Here is a 12,140-nt window from a genome sequence, read left to right on the forward strand (position 1 = left end):
GTTAAACCGAGAAAAGAACAACGATAGAAGGCAAAGCCTAGGTCGTATAATAAGGCACAAAAGAAGGCCGGGTTAGAAGAGGCGACGAGGTCGATATACCGCGGCAATAGAAATACTAAGGAGGAACAGTAGCTTTGAGCAGAAACTGGGATGAAAAGTCGGGGCACTAAAATTGCGACTGCCTTGTTATAAAGAAGGATTTGGCAAAAGATATGTTTTCGGGTGACATTTATATAAACTAACCATTTACGTTATTTAAAATTTATAAAAAGCAGCATATTATATGTTCAGTCGGGACCCGCTACCCAATACCGATCACTCCTAGCCTTGTATCTAACAACTCGTCATTTAAGCAAAGCTTTCAAAATCAGTGCCAAACTGTGTACGTAAATCTTCTTGTTGCAAATAAAGCTTTAGGCAGAAAATTACATTTATGTGGCCATTAATGCGGTTTCTATTAATTCCACACCAGGTATACTACCAAGGGAAGAAGTTTAGACGAACCATTTTAAGCTCCAATCGTAACACCAACGTTGCTTTGTTCAAATTATATTACTCGGATTTATAAACTTCAAGTCCATTCTATCTTCCTGACAAATGCGCGCATTATGTCCCTCTCTATTTTTATTCCTGTCCTTGTATATTTTTTATTTATATTCTTGACTTGCGGTAAAACTCAACCTTTTATCGAGTAAATTATTTATTATCCGGGCACCTATTTCTTTCAACCCTGCGTCGTTTACTACCAATTTGGTATGCTTGCGAAAACATTATAAACCTTTATTTTGGAAAGCATTAAAGCTGTTTAAAAGGAAGTACTTAGTGTATTGGCCGCTATACTACACTATAAAGAGAAAAATAACAGAAAATAATAAGAAACAAACGAACGTTTTAAATAATGATCTTTCCGCCTAGGGTAGGTATTTGCTACGATTAAAGTATCGGGGTCACTTATTTATAGCGTAAGGTACAGTCGGTTAGGCAATTGAGCGTCTAACTGGGTAATTGGGGTTTTTAATAACTGCGGTCCAAATTATAATCGCCTTTAAGTAAACATTGAGATGAAAAAGAGTTCGATTGCTGCTAAAACCTTTTAACAGCGATGCAATATTATCCTAGTAAACGGGTTATATATAAATTATACTCCACATATAATGGTTAAAACCACTGTTAATATTGCGAAATTATAACTGTCTATCTTTTGAATTTCCAAAATTACCTTGTCCTTCTAATAAGTATTTCCCTTGGCAGTTACATGGGGTTACGTAACTCCATCCCTAAGCAGTCCTAGTTATGCCGGTGGTATTTTTCCTGGGCGAGCATCGTTAGGAGGGGGGGTGACCCCACCTGGTCTCCCTCGTAGCGGCCCAACCCTTTAGTCGCAACAGTAGAATAGGGAGATTGATTGAATCATTAGCATCAATCGACGAAATTATCAAGTAGGAAAAACGAGACCCAGGAGATAAAGCTTCTAAATTTAACCCAACCGGCATTCAGATATCGCTTATATTATCGGTAAATAAACATGGGCTAGGGCTCGGTAAATTTACACTACCGTAATATAAACTAAACTTAATAAAAACAGAAAACAATCTTCAGGTTTTGGATATTGTAATCAGACATGGCAACAAAAGCTTTTGTATGTGAAAATTCAAAACAAACATAGATGTAGAAGGTCCTATTATTTGCAATAAAAGATTGATTACCTAGCAATACAGCAACGTTCGGTTATATACAAATTTATATCATTCTGCAACCCAGATTTTACTCATTACCCTTTGACATTTTTCACATACAATTAATGTATAATTCAAATAACTTTCTAAAGCTCTATTCGGAAAGGAAATAACGGCAATTATAACATAAAATGACATTCACCCACTTTCTTTGTATTCCAATCGTTACAACAACTTCGCGGCCTCAGTCAATAAAAAGTGTAAATTCAACTCCTTTAAAATCCCAGCAACCGCAGTGCGTCCCCTCAGCACAATTCACATCACCTTAGGAGTAACCAGAAAAAGTCCCAGTGCCAAAACATCGCCTGGTTTAATTGATTTAAATTAGAGTGGGCGGCCCAGAACTGGGCATGTCCCAGAAGTGGGCCTCCTAAAGTTGCGGTTTGATCTTTTATAACAATTTAATCAGCAATCTAACAAAGGCCAAACTCTGTACGTATGTAAAGCCAAAGATTGGTTATCTTATGGTATATGCCTTCTATTCATACAACGTTTTTTTGAATATTATATCCAGTTTTGGAATAAATTTCTCTGTTGATTTTCTATTTCGAATCAAAATGCTATAAACATTTGGTAAATTGCATTTTAAAAAACGGTCACAATCAGGTATAGCACGGCCTAGTTGGACTAGCTAATGGCTACTGTTAATAAAGCATGAATGTTCAAAAACAAAAACCAAAAAATATATTCAGATTGTTAATAGACGAAATATGTGAATAAAAAATGCACTTTGTATAGAAATTGAAAGAATAACACATCTTGTACAAAAAAGCAAGAATAACATTTGAATACGTTTTTCTTTCGAAGCGAAAAACAAAATCGTTTATAGTTACATTATACATATTTTCTTGAGTTTCTTTCACCATTGATGCTGGTACCAAAGTTTGAAAAGTATACATCTAATAATAAAGGATTCTGTTTCACATTTCGAAATAGTGAACAGTCTCGCGTCAGTTTCACTGCAGCAGTCAATTAAAATTTATCAGAAATCAGATTTGAAAGGCGTGTCAGGGTATGAATACATTTGTGGAACTAGCAATAACTCAGATAAAATTGCTTTTTACAAAGATTTGTATAAGCAAAAGACGGACGATTGATGTCAAAAAGTCTCAACCATTCAGAATGGAAATAAATTAAGGAAATAGGCTTTTTAGTGCTAGTTTTACCAAGTTTGTTTTCTGTGATACGAGTTGTTAGGGCGCTCACCATTGGAAGCGTTAAGATAAGACTTGAATTCGTGGCGGTTGTGTTGGTTGCAAGTTGCAACTTGCAACAGGATATAGCAGCGAGTGACTTATACTGGGTACAGTTATTCCACTGCAAGAAAACACTAAATCACCGTAAACAAATCCACCTTACAGTGCGTTTCGTTTTTCGGTACAAAATGCCTAACAACCGCAAAACCGCATGTCATCTATATAGGGTGGCGTGAAAGGAAGGATACAGATTATACACCCGAGCCCCCATTGCAACGTTTGACACACATACGCAGCACCAAAGAATGTCCAAAACAAGACTATTCACAACCTCGCAACCGCCTTCCGGCACCGTAACCCATATTGTAACTTTCTTTTTCTTTTTCTTTTTTCTTTTCATGCAAAAGGCCGCTTGTTAATGGCTACAGTATTACCATTTGTAAAAGAATATCCTGCTGCCAACCGTATTATTTACTGTTGCAACGGGCGTTGCAAAGAGCATTCTGGTTGTTTTTACCGCATATACCCCTAATCGTTCCTTACCCCTGCAGCCATCAGCCGTTTGCAACACCTACAACAATATATCAAGTGACATAATAACCTCTCTTTCCCACAGAGCCGCTTGCCAGGCTGGTCTTTTTTGCGAAGTACGTGCTCCTGACGTCGACCAGAGACTATTTCCGAGACCACGTTCCCCGCCATGCACAATCAGTTTCATCTACTTTTTCTTCTATATTTCTCTGGTTTCTGGCAGAGAGTGGCGGACTGGTTTGGCGAGGAAAGACTTCAAAAAGAATGACGGACGGCCAAGAAGAAAATCCTGCCACAAGAAACAGGTCTTGGTGTGCATCCCAATAAACCGGAACGGAGGTGTAAGCTGCGAATAGTGATTCTGGAAGCTGCTGCTTAAGTTGAAGCATTCCTGTGTCCAGACATAGCAGTTTTAGTCGAACGGAATACAATTAGGTAATCTATCTTCCCATTTATGCAGTTGGCAATTGAACCGCCTTGCAGTACTCTCCGTGTTAAAGAGGAAATCTAACAGGGACCCAAAATTTGAACCTTTTTTTTTAAAAAAAGAAAAAAAAGAAAGTCATAAATGGGAGCAGTGAGAATCATCAAACAGAGCCCTGGACCAGAAAAGGAGGGTCTTCTAATTCAGGACAGGTTCAGTGCAGCTCGGGGGTGGCTCGGGCAAGAACACTAATCAGTTAGGGCCGGCGTCCAGAATACGAACCTGGCATGACGGTCTTCGCCGCCCATTATACACTGCTACTGCACATGCAACAATACGAAATCAAGCAACTGGCACTATTTGCTCTGCTTCCAAGCCCACGTCTTGTTTCGCTTGCCGGGTTTACGGAGTTAGGATTGGCCTTGAAATTTGGGTTGCGTACAGCGTGGAAGAGAACCTGCAGATTATACTTTGCCGTGGCTTCAACTTGTACATCAAAGCCAGACGGGAAGAGCGGACTGTTGATAGATTCAGGGTTGGTTCTCCGCCAACGCACCCGACGACCGTCCCATCGAGCGCAGCTGGGTGCTCCGTCGTCGCGTTCGACTTGTCTGAAAAGCAAACCGCTATAAAACATTGATAAAACTTTTGCGTTTCTTCACTCGTGCCACCCAACCAATGGGGCAAAAACCACCAGACGAAGAAAAACTGGACCACGAACGGACTGGGCCGATACCGTAGGTCTAGACCTTCGCTCTAGCTCAGACTGTTTGGGCAAAAAAAAGGTCAAGGATGGGATCCGGATGAACTGCACAGGCTGATGATGGCACGGGTTCTCGGGACTCGTAAACGATAGCGAGATTGTAATCTGATTGGCAAGTTGGGGAGGTTATCCCAATGAGCGATTCGAGAAAAGGGAGGTGTCAGTGACATCACAGGCCTGATGTTGTGAACAAACTTCAAAAAGAAAAAAAATGGACGTCAGGCTTTTTTTTTTTCAGCGGAAATTAACGTTTAGGTGATGAAACCAATCACAGGCCCTGCGCCATGGTTCAGAGGGCCTGCCAATGATTCGACCCAAGAAAGCGAGACCGTCTGAAGATCTGAACGGGTTCCTTGGCATCTATGCAAAGGTGACGCTCATATCATCTTTTACCTCTAGGGTTCTGGACCGCCCATAATCAGGGAGATTTGGCACAGTCATGCGCGGCAAGGGGGTATTATTTGATGCCATAATAGATGCTATGGTTCGTCCAATTGCCCAGCAGATGAGGACGCGAGATTCCGGGAACGCCGTGTTCGGACAGGAGGGTTTTTGAGTAGCAAGGATTCGGAGCTAGTCATTCAAGACACGACCGACGAGAACAGGCTCAAGGATATATTAAACTATATTTAGAAGAAATGGGACAAAATACTGGCTATGTAGAGGTAGGTCTAAGACGGTAAAGCAGGGAGCTTGCTTGGGTATTTTTCTAGGTTGATGGCAGTTTTTTTTCGTCACACATTATTAGAAACATTAAGAAAAACAACGGAGCGTTGGCTTCAAGCCCCATCTTGAACGCCTTGCATCGCACTAGTCTGGAGAGAGGCAAAGTTCCAGTGAGTGCAGGGAGGCGCGTTTGCTCGTCTTCAGCCGAAAAAAAAACAAGGGTCCTTCTACTGGTAGATGTAGCAGAAAGGACCCGAGGTGGTGTCGGCAACATCCTTGATGGCGATTTTGCCACCAGCGTAGCCAAGGTCGATGATCTCGTCGGGGCTGGTCAGGTTGCTGGCGGGCTCGTTCCACCAGGTCTGGTGCGCGTAGAGTCCCTTGCCGAGATCGTGCAGGCGGTTGGCGCGGTCCTGCTCCTGCCACAGGAACCACACGCGGTCCATCTGGCCGTGGTGGACGTAGAAGGCCGGGTCGTTGGGCGAGGTGAAGACGTCGCCGCCGGGGTCGCCGCCGATTGTGTAGTGGCCGCCGCCGTGCGGGCCGATCTCAGAGGTGCCCTTGCCGCCCTCGGACACGTTCCTGAACGAGTCAATGTCCGGGGCGGTCAGGAGGTTGAGGACTGTAGTGTAGTTGGCGAAGCGCATGTTGACGCCGGGGCCGACGTCGCGCTTCCAAGAGCGCGGGTTCTCGCCCAGGCCGTTGTTGGGGCCCGCAGGCACGCCCTCGATAGTTCCGACCGGTCCCAGGAGGATGGTGCGGTTCTGGAAGGGGCCGGTCTTGACCACGCCGCCGCCGACTCCGGGCGGAAGGCGGAGAGGAGTGGCTCCGGCTTCGGGGACGCCAACCATGGGGCCTTCGTGAGTGCCGATCCACTCGCCGTTGCCGCCCAGGCTGTACTGGTCACCGTTGAATATGGGAGAGTCCTGGGGCGCGGTAGCGTATTTGGCCCAGTCCCAGTACTAAAAGAGAGGGGAATTAGGAGTGGTCAGCAACTCGGAGGCTTGGGTTTTTTTTTCAGTGGACATCTGAATGAAATCATGACCCTTGGAAAAACTCACAGGGTGGTAGCCCTTGTAGCCACACTCATCGCGCAGGGTCTTCTCGTAGGTGAAGAGAAACCAACGGTGCCAGGGCTGGAAGTTTCCGGTGTAATGGATTTTGAGTGTCTGCTGGATATGCGTGACAGTGAAGTCATCAAACTGCGTTGCGATCATCAAGATCAGTATGTGTTTTGCGTGCGACAACGATCCAAAACTTGAACAGTTCGCCGGTTAAAAGAGTCATGCCAGAAAGAACTTACTCGAGACCTCGCACCAGGAGCGACGGATCGGGGCGTGCGGGCGGGTAGTTCCATCAGGCACTTGACGGCGCGGACGTAGTCGGCTCTCTCCTCCTTGGTGAGGTCACCGCTGTTTAACGAGAGGGAAAAAAAAAAAAAAAAAAAATTGCGTGTTAGCTACAGCTTGTGATTTGTGTCAAGAACCAGTGTAGCTATTCATGGGGTAGCACTTACTACTCCTTGCGGACGATAACATTGTCGGCCGTGCAGGTGCTCTTGCAACGGCCCTTTTGCTTCGCTTCAACGGCCCTGGCCTGGAGCTCCGCCATCTTCTTGGCCGTGATGTCGGCAACCATCTTGTTGACTTCGGCGCGGGCAGCTTCCAGGTCGTTGGCGGCAGAGGCAGCAGGGGCAGCCGAGACGCCCGCTGTCAGGGCCGTGGCAGCAGCCAGGCAGGATGAGAACCTCATGTTGATGGTCGGGTGGCGGCTTCGGACGAACTCTGAAAGTTTTCCCCTGGTGTAGATCAAGCAATAGACAGTGTGGCAGCTGTCTACCTCCCTCCTGTGCAGGGCAGGCGTTTGGGTTTTGTTCCGAGTGGGCAAGACGCCGAAGGGGTGAGTGCACTTGAGAACCGAGGCCTGGGGTGGAGGAAAAAACCAGGGAAGTGATGATCAAGAAGAGAGGCCAAAAGACTCCAATAAATAAGAATCGCGGGATGCGGTTGGAAAGGGGTCTGTGGGGAGATACAACAAACGGGACCCTGTCTGTTGTTTGGTGGAAATCAGTGGAGGTGGTCAGAAATGACAATTCCCAGAGCCGTCGCTAAGTCAGCATTTCTCATCAATCGAAGTGGCGGGGAAGAAATCACCAACAACACATCGTGGCCCCATTTTCGTATGACATGTTTGCTGGTACGTACGGCAACATGTATGTGGTTCAGTGGCCAAACATTGAGCGGATGTGTTATTGAAGCCCGATATGCCGGATATCAAGCAGTTCCACAAGCATCGCCTGATGGAGAGGAGAAGCGAGAGCGAACAGGGCCACCCCAACTCCCCTAAAATCGAATCCCTTGTCGGTTTGAATGGGTCCAGTTCGTCCTCGGCATATCCCATCGGCCTTTGCAGACAGCAATGGATTCTTTTCGCTGACAAAAAAAAGAAGAAAAAAAAAAAACACACACACACACACACACACACAAACACAATGGCCCGCCTACCTACCTACCTGCCTACCTACATATATGTACTAGTACACAATATCAGCACCAATGCCGATATATCGCAAACTCGCAGACTCGCAGTCTTTCAAAATCCACCGAGCTAGAGGCAGCACTCACTCGTTCACCGTCCCCCAGCCGCGAACTGACACTGACCCCTCAACTGCGAGCAGAGATGTGCAGCGAGTCATGAGTCCGTATAATTAACAACGGTAAGCACTAGGCATTTATACCCAATTTACCAAGCTTGCCAGCTTTATGGTCCATCGCAAAGCCCCAAACCTGAATGTTATCTGGTACAGTACATGACGGTTCCACTACCAGCTGGTCCCGGGGGAAAGGAGTGCAACTACAAGTAGGTAGGTGGGCACCACTACCATCACCAGATTTTTATCATTGTGACTGACTGTCTTGAGCGTAGTCATGGCCCTCCCTGGGAATCTTTTGGTCCTTTCCTACGTTGGGTACCTGCAACCATGTTACTGTTACCGCATGCGTGCCGACTGCCCCTGCGTGCATGATTGGCGCATATGCAGAAGGCGACAGCAATGCATCTCGACCACTGCAACTAGAACCCATATTTGGAAAGCAACCATCACCGCCGTCTTTGTGGGGTCGGTCTTTTTTTTTTTTTTTTTTTCTTCTTTCATTTTCTTTACTATTGCCACACTAACTATTACTAATGGCCCCCAAATACTGACAGTTGACGATGTATATACAATGCCATTCCGAACTGTTTTCGTACAGAGCCTGGACGAGAAAAGATGATCGCCGCCGGCAAATGGCCGCTAACAACGAACTTGCAATGGGTCCCGGCCCGATCCGGAATCACGGCCGAAATTCCCCAAGGTTGTGGGCACGTCTTGATGTTGCTTTATTCCCCCTCTTCCTAGTTTATTGTTGTACGAGTTGCATGCCCTTCGAGGCTCGCAGAAGTGGGATACTAATCTTGAATACCACCCCTTAAATTAATTTATCCTCGTCGTCTAGGGGAGGGGGAAGCACGCTCATGCTTATCCTGCATTTTTATTTGATTTGTTAAGCTGTAACAAGTCATCTTCCGCTGGGTTTTGACGCCATTTAATACCTCAATATTAATGACCGTGGATCCACTGAACAAGGCCGATGCTCAAGGATGCAGCAACCGTTCAGGGGTAGCAGATGTGGAGGGGACATGTACGGTACTGTGCTGCACTGCACTGCACTGTACTGCAGGTAAGTGGAGGTCATGCAACCTTTACCCCATGTTCTTCACCAAGGGACCCTGGTCCAATGGTTCAACTGTTGACTGCAAAGGATCCCGTCAAACGTTGGTCCAAGAATTTGTTTGTTATCCCATGTTCGATCCGAGAGCAGCGAGAACCTCGATCGAAAAAAATAGAGAAGAACGGCAGGGAACAGATCTACCACTGCAGCATCTCAACCCGGCACTTCAGATGCAGCACGTACAGTCGACCCCCCTCCCCCCCGGGCATTTCTTGGAAGCCCCAATCAGCTCGCAAGATCTTCCGGCGTAGTGCAAGTTTATTTTTTTTTGTTCTAGACTATCCAAGACAGCGAGATGTCAAAGGAATGACTGCACGAATCGTCATGGGATGTCATTGGCTTCATCCGAGCTGTGCGATCTGTTATGCTGGCGCCCCTCCCTCACGACAGGGTTTCTTTTCCCTTATTTTTTTTTTTTTTTTTTTTTCTCTGTGCGGTCCTTTTGATCCGGTCCTGCTTGTTTCGACATACCTTAGTCACGAACCTAGTCGTCGTGAACTTATAGAGTGGTAATATCGAGTTTTTCCAAGCAACCCCCCAAATCAGACAAAGGGTCAAAGTGCCGCGAACTGCCGGAAGCTGGCACCGGTGGGACCAGACAGGGAGACAGGGTTTTTCCTACGTCCAAAACGAGCCTTGTTACGCAATACTCCGCGAACGCAGGAACACCCTTGGCCCACTCAAAGGGGATTCCGAAGAATTTGCGGATGGGAGATGAGCGTTCCGATCGCTTAAGCGAACGACTCGCCTCTACCCGCCAGGTTGTTGATGTTTGCTAGTGCTTTTCAAGTGAAAAGCAGACATGAAATGGAACATGAGAAAGGGAGGAAAAGATCAGAGAAAAAAAAAAAAAAAAGATTAGAAAGGAAAGTCAGTTGCTGATCCATCACTCGCGTCTTGGCGATTATGCCATTTACGATCAATGTCGCTTTTGGGATAGATCTGATTTCTTTAGTTCTTTTTGTGGTATTATCAGCATCTCGATTATAGCTTAATGCTTTTCTATCTGATAGTTTCTTTTTTTTTCTTTTTTTTTTTTTTTTTTATAACACAGATCGACCATAGGTTTGCGGCAACGACTCGAGTGCCGCAGCCTTCACCCTTCGCATGGGATACCTACCAGGCAAGTCCCTGCTAGACAAAGTCTGCTCAAGAGCAGCAAACTGACATTATGCCGTCTTGAGACCGAACCAAAGAAGTCCGGTCGCTGTGAGAAAGGGGTCCCCATTGCAACATGGCTCGGGAGACCGTTAAGGGTAAAGCTTGCCAAGTCATGAAGGTCACTTTTTATCTTTTCTCTTTTTTTTTTTTTTTTTTTTTTTTTTTTTTGNNCATCCTTACCACACTTGTCACGACATCCTGAAACTTTCCGTCCCGCCAACGCAACTCTGGGGGTAATTTTTTTTTATTGGAGGAACTAGGGAGCAGCAGGGTAGGGCCCGTGCGATCTCTCTTCCAGTTCTTTCCCGTACCTTATTTCAATATTGACATGAGCATCCCCGCCTACCATGACCATGAACCTCTTGGCTGCACGCAATGTTGCCTTGCAGCGCCGGGGCATTACACCGGAGCGACGCCTGCCTGCCGGCTTTTGGGTCTGATAAACTCGTGCAGGATACAAAAAAAAAGAATTACATACAACGATAAGTCTCTTTTGCCACTTGGGATTCCCACACAAGCAAGCAAGCAATACTACATCATAACTCGGATTGACGTGGGGAGGGGAAAAGACCAGGAACAAAACATTCCCCCACCCGCCCACCCACTGTGATGATAATGGGTAGTATCGATTCTTGTTCGCAGGGGGCGTGAATAACGACAGGGTATGCGAGCTACTTCCTTCTGGCGGTGCAGGTTGAATATACCCAGGCGCCAGAGGTGTGGATTTGTCTCTTTTTCCCAAGAAAGAAAAAAAAAAAAAAAAAAAAAGCCCCTCATCTGCAATCTCCTCCATCTAGCGGCTTCTACCTTGTACCTCGGAAACAGAAATGGCAGTATCTTCTAGCGAGAGACGGGGTTTTTCGCTTAGATTATCTGCACAGCGCATATATCTTTTATGATATAACCTCTCCCCTCCCTCTCGAGCAGGCCAGGCCGTCTGGAAGATTCGGATGCAAGTTCAGCTCCTCCTTGACTAGCCCCGAGTCCTGGTCCTTACTGCGTGCGGGTTAAGACTCAGCTCCGCTAGGCTAGCCAGGTCTGTCGGAGACAGCAGCGAAGAGAAGCTCCAAGCAACCCGTCAGTGGAACACCCAGAGGACGAGAAGGGCGAGAGCATAAACAAACAGGACACCTTCCCCAGAAACCAACATCGGCAAGCAGCAATGTCGGACAAGGCCAATGCCTCATCGACCGCGACGCCGTCGCAGGACGGCAGCGGCACCGGGGCTTCTGCTTCACCCTTCAAGGTCTACAGTCCGGGAGAGCGGCCCGACGAGAACAGAGGCGGCGAGATCTTGACCGTCTGCATCGTCCTCACCCTTATGGCCATGGCCATCACCATTTTGCGTGTTTACGTGAGGAGAAAGTTCCTCAACAAACTCTCGTTGGATGATTATTCAATGATTATGGCAACGGTCAGTCACGGGCATGCTTTTTTGTTTTCTTTTGCCTTTTTTTTTTATCATATGATTTTTGACCTTGTAATACCAACTTCCAAGCTGACCCCTTTCCAGGTCACACTCATGGCCATGACTGGAACTGTCTTCGCCCAGGTATTCAACGGTGCCGGCCGACATATAGAGTATATACCACCCGCGGTTGTGGTCCGGGGCTTGCAGTACAATTTTGCGTCTCAGCCCCTGTGCCTCATCGCCCTAGGCTTCGCCAGGATCAGCGTCTCCTTGTTCCTGATCCGCCTCGCCAACTCCAAGAAGTACAAGTACATTCTATGGTTCCTGATCGGGTTGACGGTCGTGCTCACCCTTGTTGGAGTGTGTAAGTAGACTGACTGTCACAACGCTATCTTTTTTTTTTTTTTGTTCAGAGTACAAAGAAACGTGTCTGCATGGCTTTTTTTCTGGAACTAAAACAAACCAAAAAAAAAAAAAAAAAA

General features: G+C 46.3%; 3 protein-coding genes across 3 annotated transcripts in view; 2 read left to right on the forward strand and 1 right to left on the reverse strand.

Moving 5' to 3' along the window:
- Positions 1–5,543: 5,543 nt before the first annotated feature.
- Positions 5,544–7,068, reverse strand: PpBr36_02328 (uncharacterized protein; the record flags this gene model as incomplete). Its single annotated transcript, XM_029889510.1, has 4 exons — positions 5,544–6,278; positions 6,378–6,518; positions 6,620–6,728; positions 6,833–7,068. 4 exons carry the CDS (start codon positions 7,066–7,068, stop codon positions 5,544–5,546), a joined length of 1,221 nt encoding a protein of 406 aa, XP_029753267.1.
- A 511-nt stretch (positions 7,069–7,579) lies between these two features.
- On the forward strand, positions 7,580–8,179 carry PpBr36_02329 (uncharacterized protein; the record flags this gene model as incomplete). Its single annotated transcript, XM_029889511.1, has 2 exons — positions 7,580–7,675; positions 8,075–8,179. The coding sequence occupies 2 exons, from the start codon at positions 7,580–7,582 to the stop codon at positions 8,177–8,179; spliced, it is 201 nt and encodes a 66-aa protein (XP_029753266.1).
- A 3,230-nt stretch (positions 8,180–11,409) lies between these two features.
- PpBr36_02330 (uncharacterized protein) overlaps positions 11,410–12,140 on the forward strand; it is a gene marked incomplete at both ends in the record, with an annotated part of 1,756 nt that continues 1,025 nt past the window's right edge. The window contains 2 exons of the mRNA XM_029889512.1: positions 11,410–11,661; positions 11,761–12,022. Coding sequence (XP_029754136.1) covers positions 11,410–11,661; positions 11,761–12,022 — 514 coding nt within the window. The remainder of the gene's footprint in view (positions 11,662–11,760; positions 12,023–12,140) is intronic.

Source organism: Pyricularia pennisetigena, chromosome 3 (assembly GCF_004337985.1).
Source record: "Pyricularia pennisetigena strain Br36 chromosome 3, whole genome shotgun sequence".
Lineage (NCBI taxonomy): Eukaryota > Fungi > Ascomycota > Sordariomycetes > Magnaporthales > Pyriculariaceae > Pyricularia > Pyricularia pennisetigena.